This window comes from Electrona antarctica (assembly GCF_951216825.1).
Source record: "Electrona antarctica genome assembly, chromosome: 9".
In the NCBI taxonomy this organism is placed as follows: domain Eukaryota; kingdom Metazoa; phylum Chordata; class Actinopteri; order Myctophiformes; family Myctophidae; genus Electrona; species Electrona antarctica.
Window position 1 is genome coordinate 50,167,445 of NC_136790.1, and position 22,595 is coordinate 50,190,039.

General features: G+C 45.4%; 1 protein-coding gene across 1 annotated transcript; it reads right to left on the reverse strand.

Moving 5' to 3' along the window:
* Positions 1–366: 366 nt before the first annotated feature.
* LOC306928970 (peroxisome proliferator-activated receptor delta-like) lies at positions 367–21,852 on the reverse strand. Its single transcript, XM_079509292.1, has 8 exons — positions 21,823–21,852; positions 19,354–19,581; positions 12,917–13,068; positions 12,214–12,352; positions 8,087–8,301; positions 2,917–3,126; positions 1,735–1,978; positions 367–882 (listed from the first exon to the last, which is right to left on the reverse strand). Exons 2-8 carry the CDS (start codon positions 19,484–19,486, stop codon positions 635–637), a joined length of 1,341 nt encoding a protein of 446 aa, XP_079365418.1. The 5' UTR covers positions 19,487–19,581; positions 21,823–21,852; the 3' UTR covers positions 367–634.
* Between the last annotated feature and the right edge of the window lie 743 nt (positions 21,853–22,595).

A 22,595-nucleotide genomic window follows, 5' to 3' on the forward strand; every position in this document is an offset into this window, starting at 1 on the left:
CAGCGGTGTCGCAACACGACCGCACGCAAAAAAAAATAAGTATATCAAAAGGCCTTAATAGGCCGGTAAGTCCTTCCGATCTCCAAAAAGGCCATTTTTTGAGCACTGGCTGTTCCTCACGTCAAGCCACTCAGTGCACGTCATCGTTGGATCTCCCATAGATCCTCCAGCTGTCCCAAAACATTTTTGGGCCGTGCAGTGCACCCCCTTTTACCCCCTGACTTAGCTGACGCTAAGTCTCGTTGTATTTGGCCGAATTTTTCTTTTTTTTATATGATTATGGCAAAATACCGGTAAAGCACAGAATGTCACTGCACTGAGAGACATGCAGCTGCTGTACACTCCCACAGCTGCTCTATACATCTCCTTACAACAGTGGCTTTACCGGATATATTTTTGCCATTTGTGCTAAAATAACACCATAAAACCGCCATTATTACCCTTTTCATGTCACGCACCCCCCCTAGAGGGCGTTCGTTCGTTCGTTCGGGGCACCACAAGGGGTGCAACAACGCACCACAGTTTGGTGAACACCCTCCTGACTCCTCCGGGGAAGAGTCCAGCACGTTGTCCTTATTGAGCAGCAGATAGATCTCCAACACAAAGATCGTCACCACCACCATCACCACCACCGTCAGTACATGTCCTTGTAGATCTCCTGCAGCAGCGGGTGCAGCGAGGTCTCCGACTCCGTCTTCTTGATCTTGGTCACCAGCTGGGCGTTCTCCGTGACCAGCTGCCGCAGGTCGGCCATCTTCTGCAGCAGCTTGGGGAAGAGGTAGGCGGAGTCGGCGTGGTTGGCCTGCAGGTGGTGGTCCAGAGCCTGGAGGATGCCGTCCTGGATCTCCTCCACCTGCTTGACGTTCATCAGCCCCGGGCGGTCTTGGAGAGGAAAAGAAAACACACAGTTCAATGCAACGGTTAAACCCATTCTGACCTGAGATCAGATTCTACAAATGTCTTCTACATCCTGACAGTTTTCTGAAAAAGCAATGTTTCTATGTCAGTCGTTCTTCGATTTTTCAAAAATAGCAGACCTACAAGCTTGTAGATCTGCTATTTTTCAATAGCTAAAGTATAACATAATGCTACAAAATGGGTTAACACCCCAATCGCCCAGGACGAAGTTCACCGTCCTTTCAATTAGTAACACCCAGCGCCCAGGACGAAGTTTTATCCAAAAGATGAAGGTTATTGATGGTACTAACATTCTCTTCTCTTCCGAAGAGAATAAATCGTAACTAGACACCATAAGGGTCCCCCAAAAAAACAGGTTACGACAATATATCATTCGGGTGATGTGGGAGCCTCTAAACTGCACTAAGTATAGAGCGTCGCAGTCCCGCCCCCCTGGGAGGTCACCAGGAAATAATTCCCCATTAATTTTCCCCCATAGACGTTTCATAAAGTATTTATTTAAAGGCCTTTAAAGCCTCGGACAAAGACAACTCGGCAGGTGACACCTCATGACAATAAATAACATTTGTTTGGGCCGAACAGATAATTAGAAAGACGAAAAAAAAGGGCAGGGTACAACACTTTTTGTTGTTGTTTTTCTTCAAATTATTTGTTCTGCCCAAAAAAAAGTGTTTAATGTGTTTACTCCACACAGAATGGTGGCGGCCACAAACAGTTCCTCTTATTACCTCCACACAGAATGGTGGCGGCCACAAACAGTTCCTCTTATTACCTCCACACAGAATGGTGGCGGCCACAAACAGTTCCTCTTATTACCTCCACACAGAATGATGGCGGCCACAAACAGCGCCAGGTCGCTGTCGTCCAGCTCCAGGGCGTTGAACTTGACGGCGAACTCGAACTTTGGCTCCATGATCTCGCTGAAGGGCCGTCGCAGGCTGCGCAGGAACTCGCGCGTGACGAAGCCCTTCCCGTTGGCCACTAGCAGCCCGTCCTTGTTCATCAGTGACGGCAGCATGGCGAAGATGGCCTCGTGCACGCCGTACTTCAACAGGGTCACCTGGAAAACCGAAATCACACCCGTGTGAGCTGAGTGTGTGTAGGCTGTGTGTGTGTGTGTGCTGCAGTGGTCAATGGGTCTGTGTGTATGTGTGGGTTGTGTGGACATACTGTACATAGACACACACGGCCAGTTATAGGAGCGGTGTGCACCGCTCAAAAATAGCGGAGATAGCAGATCTGCAAACTCACAACAACGCGGTACGTGTTGTTTTGAGCCTGTTAGACCAGCCATCTCCGCCGTTATAAAGTGTAAAGTTATTAAATATGTCAGTCATTTCTTTGTATGTTTAAGTTTTTATATTTCACCATTCCTGAATGAAGTGCCTGGTGCTGGGAGTCTGGTGCAACGCAAAGGGTTGGACCTGGTGAGAGCAGGAGTGGACCTGGTGAGACGTAGGAGGGGCCCGGACAGGAGTCAACCCACAGAGCCTAGTCCTTCCACGCGCCAGAATAGTGCCTCTCAGTCCCGGCAGAGTAGTTCAGGAGGAACGGATTGTGTGGCCCTGGTTTTTCCCTAATGGGACTGATTGAGGGTAGCTACTGGGACGTAAGTCGGGACTTGATCACCCCGGCTGGGTCGCCTGAGTGAGGGGTATGATGTTGGGAGACCCGAAACCCAGATGACCTTGGGATATATCACTGAGGATACGTCCCAGGTGCATCCATGCGATGTATTTTTGTTTTAGTCATATCTGTCCTGTACAATTTTTTACGAAGGCTTAAAGGCAAACAGAAATGTAAATCGTATTAATATGCTCCAATGTTCGACGACAATTAAATCGTTAATAACAATTATTCAGGTAAAGTAAAAGGTCAGGATCGTGACAACGCTAATTAGATTTGTGTAAAAACAAACAAAAAGACAGACAGACAGACAGACAGACAGACAGACAGACTAAAACCAGACATAAAAAAAAGCGGTGCTTTCTGTCTTGCCTGGTCGTTGAGGAAGAGGTTGACGAAGCCCGGGATGCTCTTGGCGAACTCGGTGAGCTCTCGGACCGTCTCCACCGTGGTGCACTGGCAGCGGTAGAACACGTGCACGCCGATCTCCTTGTTGGGCGGCTGGCCTCCGTTGATCAGCTGGTTCCACACCAGGCCGTTCTCCGCCTGCCACAGCGTGTCCATGTCGTGGATGACAAACGGCTACATAGGAACCAGTGTTGTTTTTGACAGCAAATATTTAGTCATATACGGTAGTCCTTTGAATAGTTTATTTAGTTTTAGTCACATTTTAGTCACCTGGAATGTTAGTCTAGTTTTAGTCGACTAAATATCATATTTTAGTCGACTAAATCTACAGTTGATTTAGTCGACTAAAATGTGTTTTGGCGGGCCTTTGATGACGTTGTAATGGTAGATTTTACACTTGTTGAAAATAGCAGATCTACAAGCTCACAACGCGTCGCAGCGCGACGCGTTGTGAGCTTGTAGATCTGCTATTTTCAGCATGCAACCAAGTGTAAAATGACACTCTTGTCCACTAGTCCCTCCCTGACCTTTTAGTCTAGTTTTTATTTTGTCAACGAAATTGTCAGTATATTTAGTCATAGTTTTAGTCATCATGGCTTAGTTTTTATTTCGTTTTTAATTCAGTTTTCCTCAGTGTAAAATGTCTTAGTTGACAAAAACAACACTGATAGGAACAACAACACACTACAGTGAGTCCATGTCGTGGCTGCATAGAAACAACAACAAACAAACAAACAAGCAGTGAGTGAGTCCATGTCATGATGGATGACATATATAGCATTGTGTAGCGATAATAATATCACTGCATAGATATTAGTCTTGTCCCTCTCAGTGGCTTAACCCAGGGGTTCTCAACCCGTGGGTCGCGACCCCTCGGGGGGTCGCCAAATTATTTTAGGGGGTCCCCAAATGATTTTCCAAAAAAAAACAAAAAAAAAAAAACAATATATTTTCACGATTTTTCAAAAATAGCAGACCTACAAGCTCGTAGCGCGCCACTCGGTGGCGCGCTATGAGCTTGTAGATCTGCTATTTTTCAATAGCTAAATTATAACATAATGCTTAAAACACCAAAAGGGGTTCCCGCCCAAAATGGGTTAAGGTTATTGTAGCAGTCAGTTTATATTGGGGGTCGGGAGGGGGCGGGGCGGGGGTCCCGAGACGTTGCCAAAGCATTTCCGGGGGTCCCCGGCCAAAAACGTGAGAACCCCTGGCTTAACCCATTTAGACCTGACACAGATTCTAAAAGAATTAAAGTCTTCTAAATCCTAAAAGTTTTCTGAAAAACCTATGTTTCTATGTCAGTGGTTCTCAACCTTTCCATGTCAATGACCCCCAGAATTATCTGTATTTGGCTGCAGAGTAGACCCCCCCCATCTGAAAATATGTTGTTCCAGGGACCCTCCCCAGAAGCAAAGATTTGAGATAAAAATGTTGAACGTCTCTGAAAGAATATATATTCAAAAGATTTGCGCCACATTTTCTCGATTTTTCAAAAATAGCAGATCTACAAGCTCGTAGCGCGGCACTCGGTGCCGCGCTATGAGCTTGTAGATCTGCTGTTTTTCAATAGCTAAGCAAAGTAAAGTAAAGTTATTTGTTTACCCAGGGAAGTGGACTAAGCTCGAGACTTGTTTACAGCCACACCCTGCTCATAGAACATTTCATGGTAGGGGTTCAATGCCTTGCTCAAGGGCACTTCAGCGGTGGTAATTTTAACGTGCCTGTCCGGGGATACGAACTGGCGACCTTCCGGTATCAAGACCGCTCCGCAAACCGTTCGGCCACCGCTGCCTAAAGTATAACATAATGCTTAAATGCTCAAATGCTGAGTAAATACTGGGCCTCGATATGGAAAAGGTTGAAAGCCACTGGTCTCTAATGAATAGTTTCAGCAGTTTGGGCAGCACCTCCGTGGGCCACTGGGAGGCGCTGTATCCTGTACGAGTTCATATACTTGATAGCAGTGATGGAATGTAACTAAGTACATTGACCCATTGCTGTACTAAAAGTACCTCAATTCGGAGGTACTTTTAAATTTACTTTTTTTTCTCCAATACTTCTATGCATCTACTACAACTCAGAGGCAATACATTATTTTTGGTGACGTGTCATTAGTCAGAAGGTTCATTGTTCCGAAATGACTATCCCTATCTCTAACCCTAACCTAAACATAACCGCAAGCACGGGAGCAGTGCATGTTCGCCAACTAGATTTAGATGTATTATTGCAAAACATACATTAACCAATCTTGGCTTTATACTGTTGTACTTTGGATAATGCAACAAAATACACAGCTGATCCACAGGCTCACAATGTGTCTGTGAGCTTGTAGATTATGCTGTGTATTTTGGTGTTTTCACTGTTTGTTTTGGTAGACTCCCCCCCACAAAAACCTCCCCGTCAACCAAAACAAACAGTGAAGACTCCAAAATACAGCGAGACCAGATTCTTCGAAATCATGACAGTTTTCTGAAAAACCTATGTTTCTATGTCTGTATCTGTATCTGTCCGTGGACCCACATCTGAAAATAAAAATATATATTTATGTTGATTTCGTCGACTAAAACTATGACAAAAAATGTTCGTTAGCTACCCTTTTTCACTGACGGAAACTAAATGGAAACTAAATGAAAACTAAGCTATGATGACTAAAACTGAGACTAAATATAGTGACAATTTTGTCGACAAATAAAAACTAGACTAAAATGTTAGGAAGGGACAGGGACAAGAGATCCACTATAAGTAAAAGACACAAGTCATTTTACACTTGGTTGTATGCTGAAAATCTACAAGTTCACAACCGGTCGATTAGTCGACTAAAATCGCATGACATTTAGTAAGACTAAAACCAGACTAACACTAAAGCATTTCAGATGACTATATTTAATATGAGAAAAACTGAATTTAACTTTATTCAAAAGAACTATGACTAAACTCAAATTTTGCTGCCAAAATCAACACTGTTGTCTTGTTATGCAAACACAGGGCAATGTTACGTACTATGCCTTTAACTAAAACAAATCTGAGTACTTCCAAACCCTGGAAGACACAACAGTGGAGAACGGAAGGACCCTGCGAGGGCCTTATGGGTCTATTTTTAACATTTTCACACTCTGTTGTTTACTGTACACACAAGCCACTTCCCCGGCTTCCTCCGTCAGACACAACATGATTAAGTTACAGGGTGACCTACGGCACATTTTGTGGAGTCTGGTAGAAAGTGGTTCTCATGGAAGCGTTCTCATGTCAAGGGTAGCGAGGGCCTGTCAACCATTACACATTTAACCCATTCAGGCCTGACGTCGAAATAAAAAAAAAAGGTTTTCTAAATCACGACAATTTTCGGAAAGATTTGAGGCACATTTTAACGATTTTTCAAAAATAGCAGACCTACAAGTTCATAGCGCGCCACTCGGTGGCGCGCTATGAGCTTGTAGATCTGATATTTTTCAATAGCTAAAGTATAACAGAATGCTTGAAACACCAACAGGGGTTCCCGCCCAAAATGGGTTAACTTGACGATTAATTGTGTTTTTGGGCTGTGGAACATACTGTATGAATAAAATAAAATCACATTTCTATATTTGCCTCGTAGTAAATGTTAAATGGTGTATTTATATAGCGCCTTTATATCCAAGGTGCTTTACAGAGATTGCATTCACACACCATGCAAGGCACCAACCAGCACATCGGGAGCAATTAGGGGTTCAGAGTCTTGCTCAAGGACACTTCGACACTAACTCTGGGGGAGCCTGGGTTCGAACTGGGACCCTTGTGGCTCCAATCCGGTCACTCTACCCCTGAGCCACTGCCGCCCCCAAATTTTTATTTTGTTAATTTTATACGTGAAATAAAAGGTACAAATAGCGGAAATGGCTGATCTACAAGCTTACAACGTGATCCGTTGTGATCGCCCTCCATAGCCCTCCATAGCTCCATGGCAGCGGTGGCCGAACGGATAGCGGCGCGGTCTAGATACCGGAAGGTTCCCAGTTCGAATCAGCCGTCCGACACGTTAAAATTACCACCGCTGAAATGCCCTTGAACAAGGCATCAACCACTACGATGAAATGTGTTCTATGAGCAGGGCCTGGCTGGAAACAAGTTCTTGAGCTTAGCCCAGATACCCTGGGTAAATATAGATTTCATTTCATTTCATTTCAGCTATAGTCTAGACTCACTCCAAGTTGTGGACCAACGCCCGGACGATTAATATTCTTAGCACGATTCATGTTTATTAGGCTCTAAAGATGGTACTTTATCCCATTCTGAGCACAAAAACATTTTGAAGATGCGCGCGCATTCACTTGCATTCAATGGTCCTCGTTCAAATGCCTGTATCTCCAAATCGGCGCAATGAATGTCGTTTCTGGTGAAAACAAGGTTTTTCAATGGCCGACAGCAGGCGCTGTGATACTCGCTGTCGGGTTTTCTCTGCACAGAGCGAGAGAACAACAGCCGGTCAAGACACCACACACAGCATTTTAGTCATTGTAACATGCGGTTACGGATATTCGGCTCTTCAAAATAAGTGTTACGGGTGATACAACCTTGGCAATGCGCGCTTTAATGCTGGCGGCAAGATGGTTAACATTGCAGCAATAGTTTTTAAAAAGGATCCATCATTAGTCCTCATGATAGGATCATTAAAGGGACACTTCACCCCTTTTGCAACCAGATCATATTTTAATGATGTTTGGGAGACAAGAAACACTTTCCTGGGGGTTTTTATGTGGGTAATTTGTGTTTTTAGATATTTTAGTGTCCATGATGTAATGGACACTGGGCTCACTTCCTTCCTGGACTACAATTCCAACAATGCTTTGGTGCACTGCTCCTCCTTGTGGATAGGGGGACGGGCTGTCTTACTGAGACAACATGTAGTCCAGGAAGTAAGTGAGCCCAGTCACTTGGAAATACTAAAATATCTAAAAACTAAAATAAATATTACCCACATAAAAACCCCAGGAAAGTGTTTCTTGTCTCCCAAACATCATTAAAATAAGATCTGGTTGCAAAAGGGGTGAAGTGGCCTGTTAAGACCAGGCAATGTTCTCTCTGATGGCGGTTATTAATTATTTTGCGGAATACCGTATTTCTTCCCTCTCTAGGCATTAGTATATATACGTACAGCGGTGGAGGAGGTCTTGCCGGTCAGGATGCTCCGGGCTTTCTTTTTGGTCATGTTGAGGTTCTTCAGGTAGGCGTTGTTCACCTTCTTGGCCAGCGATTTGAAGTCCGTGCCGCTGGGGCTGCCGCCGCTGCCCGGGCTGCCGCTCTCCTCGGCCAGGAGGCCCGCCACCAGCTTCCTCTTCTCCGCCTCGGGCATCCTGCCGTAACGGATGGCTGTGGAGGAGCGAGAGAGAGAGACACTCGGAGCTTAGCATGGATTGAAGGCAGGGACGGGACGCGCAGAGTAGGGTTGCCACCCGTCCCTTAAAATACAGAATCATCCCTTATTGGAGAATTAAATGATGCGTCCCTTATTGAACCAATAAGGAACACAGTTTGTTCCTTATTTTCCTAAATAGCCTCTACACGTCAACACTGAATTTAACAATAATGAACAAAACAAAACACAGGAAATATTAAAGTCAGCACAATTGTTCTAGCAGGAGGCACACAGTACCTAAAGTAGCCTAAACCAGTGGTTCCCAAAGTGGGGTCCGGGTACCCCCAGGGGTCTTTGAGGGAGTTCCAGGGGGTCCCCAGCTCTGGAACCAAATGGGCCTTATGGGCCTGTAACTCTGAGAGTGTACAAATGGAACCAAATGGACTCTCAGAGTTAAATTAACATTGATTTTACAATATGAATTGGGGGCCCAGAGATAGAAATGCCATTAAATGGGGGTCCGTAGACTAATGTATGTCAAACTGGTACTTGAAATTAAATGGGTTGAGAATCACTGCGTAAAAATCCTCTCTTATGGGGGTCGCTGGCATATATTTTCTAATGGGGGTCCGCGGGCTCCTAGTATAGAGTCCTGTAGCCATTCCAGCCAGGTGGGTTCGGGGAGTGAGGCCAAGTAGTAGCCTGACCAGTTTGTTTTGGGAAGTCTGGAGCCTTGTTTTAAGGGCCTTTGAGGTGCTGTGGTACCGTCCAGGAGGTGCATGCATAGTCGAGGAAACCTTGTACGAGGGCTCCTGTTAGGGTCTTCAAGGTGTTTTTGTTGACCAGTGAGAAGATCCTGTATAGGAATCTTGTTCTTTGGTTGACTTTTTTGATTACGTTGGTGGCCATTTTATCACCGGAAAGATTTGACTCCATGATGGAACCTAGGTAGGTAATTTCATCTTTTCATGTTCTTCATGTTCAGTTCATTTTCAGTTCTTCATGACCCAAACATCCAGTAAGGGCGAAATCCATTTGACATTTGACAAACATCTCCTGAGATCGATTCGGTATGGGACCTTATATTATTTATCATCTTATTTATCCGTGTTTTTACAAGATGTCATGTCAGTAGTATTTCTAATACCTGCCCAATAGCCCACATCTTGGCTGCTGATGTGGGGATAGGTTAGCCTGCTATTTCAGTAGACTATTATAGTTGATTGTTTAATAATGTTGAGTTTTAAAGTCTAATATAAATATAAATCAATATAATTAAATATTGTGCCCATTTAAAGAACCACTCGGATTCACAATCAGAACTCTTTATGTTGTTATGCTCATTTGGAAAACAAAATTCTACTTCAAAAGTTGTGGATAGCATTAACAATAAGTTGAAGGGAAACTTCAACCTATTGCTTCAACTTATTGCTTCAACCTATTGCTTCAACCTATTGCTTCAACTTATTGCTTCAACCTATTGCTTCAACCTATTGCTTCAACGTATTGCTTCAACCTATTGCTTCAACTTATTGCTTCAACCTATTGCTTCAACCTATTGCTTCAACTTATTGCTTCAACCTATTGCTTCAACCTATTGCTTCAACTTATTGCTTCAACCTATTGCTTCAACCTATTGCTTCAACTTATTGCTTCAACCTATTGCTTCAACTTATTGCTTCAACCTATTGCTTCAACCTATTACTTCAACTTATTGCTTCAACCTATTGCTTCAACCTATTGCTTCAACTTATTGCTTCAACCTATTGCTTCAACCTATTGCTTCAACTTATTGCTTCAACCTATTGCTTCAACTTATTGCTTCAACTTATTGCTTCAACCTATTGCCGGCCTTGCCGCACACGCCTGTGCCGCAAGGCCGTGGCAGGCGTATTTCAAGATCTCAAAGGTGGCAACCCTACCGCAGAGAGTGTGTTAGAGAGGCAGGGGCTGAAATCCCTGTAAGAGTGGCACTTTTGGACAGAAATAGCTGATCTACAAGCTCTCAACATGTCGCAGCGCGACACGTTGAGAGCTTGTAGATCAGCTATTTTCGGGGCGCAACCCAGCACTCTTTATCTACTGGAGATACGGTGTAACGACATGGGATTTCAAAACAAATGAGTTCAACGCAAAATGCCGTGTTCCAAGTTCAGGAGACTTTCTCCTGAATTAATGCTGCCTTCCAGTATCTGGCATGGAAAGGAATGGCATTTGCATTTCTTTCACCGTAGTAAATGCTGCATCCGTGGTCTGGAAAGGGCAGTCGTTTTACAGACATGTAAAAGGGCAGCGGCTCAAGCCCCCGTTGATGTCTATGTGTGCACGTGCCTGCATCGAAGGGACCAGGAAATGTCACTGCGGTCAGGTGGAAACCTTGTAGGGTGTGTGTGACTGCGAGTCTCAAAGGGCAACTACGGACGGCTGCAATTCGAAACTGGCCCCGTAAAATGTGATTCCCCCACCCACCCCTTTTCCCCCCTCACTGTATATGTTTTTGTTTTGTTTTCCTTTTTACCTCCTCTATAATGATTTCCTGTTTTTGGCTATATAGAAGTGTATATTTGTACGTCTCTAAATGTTATGATGAATTGAACATGGTGGACCCTATTGTGAACAAGTGTAATGCTTTATGGTGTCATCCACAGTTAGCAGCTTTGTATTGAGTTGTGCTTGAAATGTACTGTAATTCTCCAATCTGTTAATAAACACTTCAATCAGTCTGTCTGAAACAGTTAAGTTTCAGGAAACAATGAAAAAAATCACATCCGAGTGAACTGAGTGGTGCAACTATACATGTATTTATAGTTACTGTACTGTACTGTACTGTACTGTACTGTACTGTACTGTACTGTACTGTACTGTACTGTACTGTACTGTACTGTACTGTACTGTACTCTGTATACTGTGTATACTGTGCCCAAGTGCTCGTACTGTAGTGCAGGGGTTCTCAACGTTTTTGGCCGGGGACCCCCGAAAATGCTTTGGCAACGTCTCGGGACCCCCGCCCCGCCCCCTCCCGACCCCCAATATAAATTGACTGCTACAATAACCTTAACCCATTTTGGGCGGGAACCCCTTTTGGTGTTTTAAGCATTATGTTATAATTTAGCTATTGAAAAATAGCAGACCTACAAGCTCATAGCGCGCCACCGAGTGGCGCGCTACGAGCTTGTAGGTCTGCTATTTTTGAAAAATCGTGAAAATAAAATTTAAAAAAAAATATATATATATATATTTTTTTAATAAATTGGGGACCCCCTAAAATATTTTGGCGACCCCCCCGAGGGGTCGCGACCCACGGGTTGAGAACCCCTGCTGTAGTGTACTCTGTGCCACTATACTCTGTTTTGTACTCCAGGGGTTCTCAACCTGGGGGTCTAGCCACAATATTTTTAAATTGCATTTATTTATTTAAAATAATAATAATAGAAATTTCAAAAAAATATTTATTTAAAAACCTTAAAAGCCTCGAACAAAGCCAACAGCCGAGTTGACAAATCATGGAAAATCATAAACACATTAGGCAGGTTTCAGAAATGTCCACAGCCTTCCCATGAGACACAGCCAGAGTGGAAGTGGCCCCCTCCCGACCCCCAATATAAATTGACTGCTACAATAACCTTAACCCATTTTGGGCGGGAACCCCTTTTGGTGTTTTAAGCATTATGTTATAATTTAGCTATTGAAAAATAGCAGATCTACAAGCTCATAGCGCGCCACCGAGTGGCGCGCTACGAGCTTGTAGGTCTGCTATTTTTGAAAAATCGTGAAAATACATTTTTTTAAAAAACTTTTTTTTTCTTTTTTTTTTATATTTTTGGGGACCCCCTAAAATAATTTGGCGACCCCCCGAGGGGTCGCGACCCACGGGTTGAGAACCCCTGTGTTAGAGCAGTGTGGAAGTGGGAGTGCGCGTGGCTCACCATCGTGGGACATGCCCAGCTGCAGGCACTTCTGGAAGCGGCAGTACTGGCACTTGTTCCTGCTCTTCTTCTGGATCTTACAGCTGCGCTCACAGCGTTCGTACTCCAGCTTCATCCGGATGGTCCTCCGGAAAAAACCCTGGAAAAAACACAAACCACGAACCGCACACGACACTGTCAAGTCCTCAGTGTACAAACACACCCTGGAAAACCACACACACATGACACCACACACACTTACGAGCTGTCGATCCCAGCAAAGAATGGATTAAAGGGCCGTGCCGCGACGCGATATCAGTGCTGGATTCATAACTGAGTCACGTACTGTGCTCTCTACTGTACTTAAATTATTTTTGGAAAAAATCTTCACGAAATGACAGTTACCGTGTGGGGGTCCCCGGAGAGTCCCCGGAACATTCCAGACCCCCAGGAACGCACCCAGGGTGCCGGCCCGGATCCAGCGAGCCACCCCGTGTCCGAAACAGTCGAGAAATGACAGAGTTACCGACGTGTGGGGGTCCCCGGGGGGTCCCGGAACATCCAGACCCGCAGAAACGCGAGTCTGTAGAGTAGAGTACTGTGTGGTGTACTCTACTGGCCACTTTAAGTGTTGCAGCTGTCCGTGCTCGGACACAGAGACAGACATACGGACACATATCTGCGTAATGGAGCAGAGGCACCGCTCAAAAAAGTGTCTGCTCACCTTACATCCCTCACAGGCGTGGACGCCGTAGTGGAACCCCGAGGCCTTGTCCCCGCAGATCCTGCACTCCACGTTGATGCCGGCCCCCATGCCGTCGTCCTTACCCAGGAGCAGCTGCTCCGACAGGGAGGGAGAGGAGGTCTGGGATGCCTCTGAAAATACAACGGACCCATTACCAAAAAAAAACATTCAAGATCTCCACTCCCTGCTTAGCCTGGGGTCCACCTATGCTTTCTATGGCATAGGCAGCTTCCGGCAGGATCCGCCGGGAGAATCTAGACGCAGCTGCGCAACATGAGACTAATTAACACCTCGAGGGCTCGGGCCTATTTAATCCATTAATAAAATGTGCCCATCGTTTATAGCGCCCGGACCACTTTTACCGGCGGACCGGTAATGTCTGTGTAGCAGCTAACAATAGCCACACCACTCTAGAGTCGATCGACAACAACGGGAGGTAAGAATAAATCTATCGCGACTAGTGACTGGACCGCCGTCTAACACAGGAACTTTTTTCATAATTAGACGGGATGATTTAGATCGCGAGTTATGAGCGTTTTAAGATTTTCGTTGTCGTCCGCTAAACAGGCAGGGAACATTTTCGATGACGTGTCACTGTTGTGCAACACAGAGGATTGGGCAACAAGCGCTCCTAGGCTGTGGAGCGATGCGACCGGTTTTTATATCATTAATCTCCGTCGTTTTTATCAATCTCCGTCTCGGGCAACTGACCGTGCACTTGAACTTGACGGTGATCTCCGTCTTGCGCCTCCAAGGTGTGTGTGTGTGTGTACGGGTGTGCGTCAATTTAACAAAGGTGCAGACGATCAGAAATCAGCAGAGAGTGATCGACGTTTGCGCTACTCTATGCCGAATTGAAGTGGACTCAGTCCCAGACTTTAGTCCTAAATTAATGGCTGACCTAAAAACAGGAAAACAGACAGACATATGGACCCTAAACAGACATATGGACACACATTGCTGTGCATTGGAGTGGCTGCAACACTCAAAAACAGAGTAGAACTGTAATAAAAGCAGGTGTGTTTGGAGGAACGTGCGTGGGCAGCATCACACAGGTGTGTTTGGAGGAACGTGCGTGGGCAGCATCACACAGGTGAACCAAATCAATCTATCAAGAAAGTGTATGTCATCACGCAGCACTTTTGATATAAAAATAGAACGCGACAATGTTGGCATCTATTGTTCGATTTTTCCCACATGATGACATGTGATGGATATGCATCTTTTTCATTTCACCACTGTCACCAGGTCACTGTCACCAGGTCACTGTCACCAGGTCACTGTCACCAGGTCACCGTCACCAGGTCACCGTCACCAGGTCACCGTCGCCAGGTCACTGTCGCCAGGTCACTGTCGCCAGGTCACTGTCGCCAGGTCACCGTCGCCAGGTCACCGTCACCAGGTCACCGTCGCCAGGTCACCGTCGCCAGGCCACTGTCGCCAGGTCACTGTCACCAGGTCACTGTCACCAGGTCACTGTCAACAGGTCACTGTCGCCAGGTCACTGTCGCCAGGTCACTGTCACCAGGTCACTGTCACCAGGTCACCGTCACCAGGTCACCGTCACCAGGTCACTGTCACCGGGTCACTGTCACCGGGTCACCAGGTCACTGTCACCAGGTCACTGTCACCAGGTCACTGTCACCAGGTCTTGAACATGGTTCTCTTTACTTCCGGGAGCAGTGAGTGCACACAGTACTAAAAAAACCCTCCGTGTTCATTTTAATCGGGTCCCTCTGCTATGGTTTGGTTAAGGCTCTCTGTGTTAAATGAAGGCCCAGGGTTGTAAGAGTGGCAGGGCCTTGGGGTGAGTAGCTAGCTGCACTCCCAACAGTGGCTGGAATGACAGGAATGCTAGAGGTTGAGACCCTGGACTCTGAGACTCTAAAGGCTCTGCGTGCGTGCGTGCGTGCGTGCGTGCGTGCGTGCGTGTCCGTGCGTGCGTGTGCGTGCGTGCATTACATGTAGCCTCTAGCCGTTTGACTGTGCTGCTTTGCTTTGTCTTCAGTATGAAGACAGAAGGAACAATCCTTTAGTTGAGATACTACATTGTGTCAAATAAAAACCATTGTATGTTGTTTTGTTTTTTTATTATAATATGATGTACATACCGGTAGTCAATAATATAATTGTTGCCGTCGGGTTTTTTTTCCGTAAACCAATGTCCTACATTATCATGCTTCTGTGTCACACAAAAGTAGCAAAAAAAGAACAGATCTACAACTCACAATGTGCCGGGATGCGACACGTTGAGAGCTTGTAGAGCAGCTGTTTTTGCTCCATTTGAAGTTTGAGTGAAAATTAAAGTGATTAAGTGTGTGTTTTCTTTTTAATAAATATTGAACCAATGAAAATAACGTGAGACTAAATAATAACTACATTGGATTCATTAGAACAAAGGAATTGTAATATTTAAAAGATAATTAAAAAAAAGGAAAACTTGGACGTGGGTTTCCACTCGACAGAGACTGTAGATATGGAGTGTTTTGTGACAAAGAAAAAAACATTTTAGTTTTTGTTTCCATTGCAATATTCTGTAGATTTTATCATAATGGTCACTGTCACGTTTATATATTTTTTAAATATTGAAAATAGCCAGCTTGTAGATCAGCTATTTTCACTACTACTACTAATACTCTTGTATGAAGGAGTAGGGGATTAATTTACACAAAAAAAGCATAAAAAGATGGAAAGAAATGTTGACACGAGGTTTCTTTGTGAATGCAACAATATTATGTGAGCACACTGTGACTTGGTGACAGAATAGACAGTGCTAAGAGAAGCTAAGCCAGGTCGAGGCTAAGGCGTGGGAACAGAAATAAAAATAAAATAATAACAACAACCTTGGGAAGGAATGAATTAGCCAGCAGGAAGTCAGAGGAGACTGTGTTCCTTTGAACAGCTCAAAACACTATTCCCTCACCTGGACTGAGAAACTGGAAGTATAATACACTTTATACCAGGGAGGAAAGCATACATATATACAGTATATGCTGTGCATTAAAGATGGAGTGCCATGATTTTTGTCCACCCTAAAACATGATCATCAGGTCTTATTGTTATATAAGGAGGAAGAATATTTAAAAAAAAAAAAGTACAGTATTTGTTAAAATGTCGTTTTTATGTGGGCACCCCCACCAGTTCATTAAGTATGCCTGGTTTGCCTGGTGGGTGGTGATGGGTGGTGAATGGTGATCCACCTGAATTTAAGCCGCACCCACAGCTGTAGTTGTATGATAAAGGGGGAGGGGTTAGGGGAGGGGCTGATAATGTGATGTCACTATATTACAGTTTTTTTCATTGGCACGTTTGACTGTCAAGGGTCCAGCCTCCAGGAAGAAACCCTAAATACAAAGGGAAGACATCATTGTACATAAAAACGACTCCAGGGTGGTGTCTAATGAAGTACTGTCACTGTTAGTGAGGGTTAATGAAGGACTGTATAATTGGTAATGTCTATGGCTGGCTGGTCCGGCTTCTCCACTTCACCCAGGGGTGTCGGTTAGAACACAACATAGGACAGACATCTTCTCTCATTCAAGTGGTTTACTTGGTCTTGACTGAGCACAGTACAGTACAATAATAGACTTCCTTTATGTGGTGTCTGAAATGGTACAGAGATGATAATCACAGTAAACGTTAACATCAATGACATGAAGGCATTATGCTTACACACTGGACATAATGTATATAAGCTATAGGGCATTCACTTCTAGTCATTTTTACTAGTTGACTAGTTGCCTAGTTTACTAGTCGACTAGTGGAAATACATATTTGTACATTTAAAAACTGTGTACATTGGTGACTATAACTATAATCTACCTGATCTTGAGGCCTACAAATCGGGAAAAAAATAAAAAACTTTTTTTCTTTTTTCTTATCAACTAGTCAACTAGTACCAGCAAGGTCGACTAGTGGATTTACTAGTGGCATTAAGCAATGCCACTAGTAAGACTAGTTGCTTAATGCCTTAAGCTACACATTAATGAAATAAACATCACTCTGACAATGCTGGACAATAATCAATCAATCACTGCAAGCATGTCTAATTAAGAATGAACTACGCAGCCTATGAGTTAAGCCTAGTGCCCATTGCTAATCTACACATACAACAAACTGTGGACAACATGCCTAACATTATTATGAAATAAACAGTAATCAGTATTTCAGTGTAAATACAACAATGCTGCAATGCACCTACAATTAAATCAACCTCCATTCCTGTCGTTACATTACATACAGAGAAAGAAAAGAAGCACTCGCTCCCGCCGTGGTACCGACATACCGTCAGTCAACAACGCCATTGCCGGCACGCACAGACGCCCAAACAGCGTTACAAAACCCGACATCAAAGGGCACATTAAACGATTGACACACAGGCTGAATAAACGGCATTTGGAAACAGCACTTTCATTCGCATGAACGCACACAAACGGAAGAAACGTGAGGACTTCTAGAGAAACCACTGGAAGTGAACTGGACAGTCTGTGAACACACTTCTCTTCTGACTCGGGGAGAAGAGTCTCTCAAACTACGTGCAGGTTCATTATCATTGATTAAGTCTGCAGGTGCGTGCGTGCACTCAATGACCCACACTTAATTAGCACACTGAACCCAGTCCACAGGCAGCCTTTTGTACAGTTACCTCATAGACACATGAAAAACTGGAAAAATACAAAAAAAATTGCACTCCATCTTTAAGGATAGGAGGATATAGGATAATAGTCATTAACCATATAGCAGATATTTGGGGCCCTGTTAACACAGAGACGTTTTTAGGTGTATCAGCACCTAAAGGCACCACCAACTTAGCATACTGCGAGTAGCACGGCTTGTGTGTGCCGAGTTAGTACTGATGGTTGGTGTGGCGCTCCACCTCAGCATCCCTCTCCCAGGGATCTATAGCATCAGGTCCAGCAATGCCGGCCTCCTTGTGATCCCCAAGAAGATCAGGCTCAAAACCTGGAGACAGGGCCTTCTCTGTGGCCGCCCCTACCCTCTGGAATGCTCTCCCCAAACACATGCGAGATGCCCCCTCACTCCCCGCCTTCAAAACCGCACTGAAAACTCACCTGTTCAGAATAGCATTCCCTAGCTCAGTGGTTCCCAAGCTGTGGTGCGTGCACCCCTTGTGGTGCGTGAGTAACCTGGTTAATAAACCAGACCGAATCAGCCGTTGGCAAAAAAAAATTGCCTACCAGCGGATTACGGTCTGGCGAGGCTCAGTAGCACGCCTCTTTCCTACAACCGAGAACAGGTCGGACCAATCGGGACACGGTATGCAATATGGGCGGGCTTTGGTACAGTGATGTTCAATGCTTGAGACTTTTGACTGACAGTAGCTCTGACCAATTGGGTCAAAGAGAAAATGTTTGAACCCGCCCCCCGGGAAATGAAATCCAAGTGGAGCCAGCCCAGACTAATATACCACGACAGTGTTGTGTGATATTAGTCTGGCTTATTAGCCAGGCTAGTGCGTGAGCGCCTTCTAGGGGGTGCGCAACATGAAAAGGCTAATGGTGGTGCTATGGTTTATTTTAAATATATTAACATATTATGTTGGCAAGTATATGCAGAATATAGCCTATTCTGCATATATATGCCATATTCTGGTTCATATATGTGGATAAATAGGAAATATATGTCTCTATATAGCTTATGCAATTTATATTTCCATGTGGGGGGGGTGCGTCAGATAGGTCGGGAGGTAACAGGGGGTGCATGGCCAAAAAGGTTTGGGAACCGCTGCCCTAGCTGATGTGTTTTTAACTTGTTACATACAACTGTTTTATTGTTTTTTCTAATAAAGTTGTCCTTTTCTTATGTGTGTGTGTGTGTGTGTGTGTGTGTGTGTGTGTGTGTGTGTGTGTGTGTGTGTGTGTGTGTGTGTGTCGGCCCCCACACTTGTGAAGTGTCTTTGGGTATCAAGAAAAGCGCTATATAAGTCCCAGATATTATTATTATTGTTATTATTATTATTATTCGTACAGACTCCTGCGTGTTACCGGCCGATACCGACAATAATCCCCTAATAGGCCTATGTGTCTATTATGGGCGGCCTATTATGGGCGGCCTATTAGGGGCGGCCTATTAGGGGCGGCCTATTAGGTGGCGGCCTATTAGGGGCGGCCTATTAGGGGCGGCCTATTAGGGGCGGCCTATTAGGGGGCGGCCTATTAGGGGGCAGCCTATTAGGGGGCGGCCTATTAGAGGCGGCCTATTAGAGGCGGCCTATTAGGTGGCGGCCTATTAGGGGTGGCCTATTAGGTGGCGGCCTATTAGGTGGCGGCCTATTAGGGGCGGCCTATTAGGGGCGGCCTATTAGGGGCGGCCTATTAGGTGGCGGCCTATTAGGGGCGGTCCCTGGGTGAAACACCCTGACAAGAGGGAGTTCCCGACTCCCGACCTCTTCTCACCTGTACAGCTGCTAGAGGGGGCGGGGCTCCCAGTGGTGGTACACGTACTCTGGCTCTTCCTCCCCTTTTCCTCCGGCTCCGGCCTCTCCTCCTCTGGCTCCGCCCTCTCCTCCTCTGGCTCCGCCTCCTCCATTTCCCACGAGGCCACGCCCTTCTCATCTGGCTCCTCCCCTTCTCCCTCCGACTCCTCCCGATACAGCTCCGCCTTCAGCGTTCTCTCGCCCGAGCCTGGATCACAGTTATTACATTGCTATACAATACAAAAGGTAGTTCCGACCAAGCATTCTGATTGGTTGAAATAGGCTCTCCCAGCCATGCTCAAATGAGCATGACAGCACACCAAGCCGTTCTCAAATGACCCCAACCCATGGCTGCCAAGACTCCACTTTTGGCAGAGCAGAGCCGGCTAAGTGGCTAGGCTAATAGTTCACAGACTTAGTAGCTAAATCTGGCATAAAAAAACAAAACAAAAATGAATATCGAATTTACAATTAGGGCTGTCAGTCACGATAATGACCTTTTTCTGACGATTAATTGCGATTGCGATGACGGTTTAATTGTGTGGATTTCAGGGCGTTTTAAACAAAAGTTGCACGGAGCAGATACAGTATGACAAAAAAACGTAACAATACCAATAATCAAAATAAATATATAATGTAATAATATTATGGCCAATCTACAGTCATTATTCCAGTATTCTTTGTCGTTTCATGCTGTATTTTAGTGACTGGATATTTACAATTTACAATTTAGGCATTTAGCAGACGCTCTTAATCCAGAGCGATTTACAATAAGCAAGAACAAAAAGCATGGGAATACATCACATATGTAAAAATGCATTTATCGCGAAACATGCGTAAGCTAAGAACGTGACTAGAACATATCTATATAATGAGACTATACATATAAACTATAACTAGAACATATCTATATAATGACACTATACATATAAACTACACATATATGCTATACTATGCTGTACATATATACTATGAAGTGCTATGACTACATACAATGCACTTATTGTGCTGTCTACATGACATGCTATAAGTCTGTTTCAAATGCTATATAAGTCTAAGAAGTGCTGTCTAAGGGGGGTAGGGTAAGTGCTATGGGCCATGATGGAGTCTGAAAAGGTGGGTTTTCAGACTACGGCGGAAGATCGGGAGTGATGCTGCAGTTCTGATTGCAACGGGAAGTGCATTCCACAGTTTTGGGGCCAGAAGGGAGAAGAGTTTGGGACGTGTGGAGCGTTGTCCCGGCGTTTTTAGTGAGGGTACTTCCAGCTTCCCTGCGTTGGCTGATCTGAGTGCGCGGGAGGGTTTGTAGGGTTCAATCATGCTGGCAAGATATGGGGGAGCCATACCTTTGGTTGCTTTAAATGCCAACATCAGAGTTTTGTATTCTGTGCGGGCAGCGACCGGGAGCCAGTGCAGGGAGCGGAGCAGGGGGGAGACATGTGAGAATTTTGGCTGGTTGAAGACCAAGCGAGCTGCGGCATTTTGGATCAGTTGGAGAGGCTTCAGTGCACATGCCGGTAGGCCAGTAAGGAGAGAGTTACAATAGTCAAGTTTTGACAGGACTGTTGTCTGGATTAGGAGCTGGGATGATTCCTGGGTGAGGAACGGTCTAATTCGTCGTATGTTATAGAGTGTGAACCTACAGGATCGAGTGACAGCTGTGATGTGAGTTTTGAACGAGATATTATATTATATTATTTCTAAAAAATATTTATATATAATAAAAAGGACACACACACACACACACACACACACACACACACACACATACACACACACACACACACACACACACACACACACACACACACACACACACACACACACACACACACACACACACACACACACACACACACACACACACACACACACACACACACACATCTAAGTCAAATTAAGCTCCAATCAAGCCCCGAATATCGCATTTTGAGAAGATTATGAGCCATAATGCAAATAAAGACGGCGTGCGTGCACGAGCGTGCATGCGAGGATTTTGGGCGTTTTTAGGTGGGCGCTTTTTAGGTGGTTCTGATCTTTGAGAAGATCAGAACCACCGATGTTAACCCATTCTTGGCGGCACAGAGTGGCGCGCTACGAGCTTGTAGGTCTGCTATTTTTGAAAAATCGTCAGGCCTAAATGGGTTAAGCATTATGTTATACTTTAGCTACTAAAAAATAGCAGATCTACAAGCTTGTACTCGCTATTTTTTTTTATCGAAAAAATGTGGCGCAAATCGTTGAATATATTATATTCTTTCAGAGTGAACGTTTTAACTAAAATCTTTGCTTCTGGGGGAGTCCCTGGAACAACATATTTTCAGATGGGGATCCGGTCCGCCACACAGGGTTTTTCAGAAAAAACTGTTAGGATTTAGAAGGTATTTGTAGAATCGTCCTCAGGCCTAAATGGGTTAAACCGTGATGCTGGCGACAGGCCTCCCCTCACCTCTCCTGTGCACCTCCTTGATGTGGGAGGTCCCGTTGACAAGGCACCCTCCTCCTCCTCCTCCTCCTCCTCCTCCTCTGCGAGCATGGCGCGGCCTCCTCCGTCTCTCCAGCAGGGGGTCTTCTACCAGGGGGTCCTCTGCTGCCCCCCCCCGGGCTACTACTACTAATACACCCCCCCGGTTGCTGTTGCTGGTGGGGGGCGTGGCCTCCATGGTCGCTGCGTTAACCCCCGCCGCACCGCTACTCAGCCGTCCGCCGTCGTCATAGCAACCGCATCACCAGCCTGTAGGGGGGAAAATAAGGGTCCGTAAAAAAACTATACTCTTAAGCTGTGTTCAGACCTGCATGGGTAGAGCAGCGCGATTACATACAAAGTCAATGCAAAGACGAGAAGATGCACGAACGGAGCGCGGAGCGGAGGGACGCAAATGGGGCAACGTGAACCTGGCCGCCTGGTATCTTCGCGGAGAACATTCTGTGAGGAGCCCCCACTGGGAGAACATTCTGTGAGGAGCCCCCACCAGGAGAACATTCTGTGAGGAGCCCCCACTGCCAGGAGAACATTCTGTGAGGAGCCCCCACCGGGAGAACATTCTGTGAGGAGCCCCCACCAGGAGAACATTCTGTGAGGAGCCCCCACCAGGAGAACATTTTGTGAGGAGCCCCCACCGGGAGAACATTCTGTGAGGAGCCCCCACCAGGAGAACATTCTGTGAGGAGCCCCCACCAGGAGAACATTCTGTGAGGAGCCCCCACCGGGAGAACATTCTG

Bases quoted from the DNA above. Each gene is read 5' to 3' on its own strand.
- LOC306928970 (XM_079509292.1), bottom strand. From the start codon at position 19,486: ATGGAGGAGGCGGAGCCAGAGGAGGAGAGGGCGGAGCCAGAGGAGGAG. The intron at 1,979-2,916 runs GCAAGACAGAAA...TCGGTTTTCCAG, and splicing joins ACCTCTTCCTCAACGACCAG to GTGACCCTGTTGAAGTACGG. The intron at 883-1,734 runs GTAATAAGAGGA...TTCCTCTCCAAG, and splicing joins CGCCATCATTCTGTGTGGAG to ACCGCCCGGGGCTGATGAAC.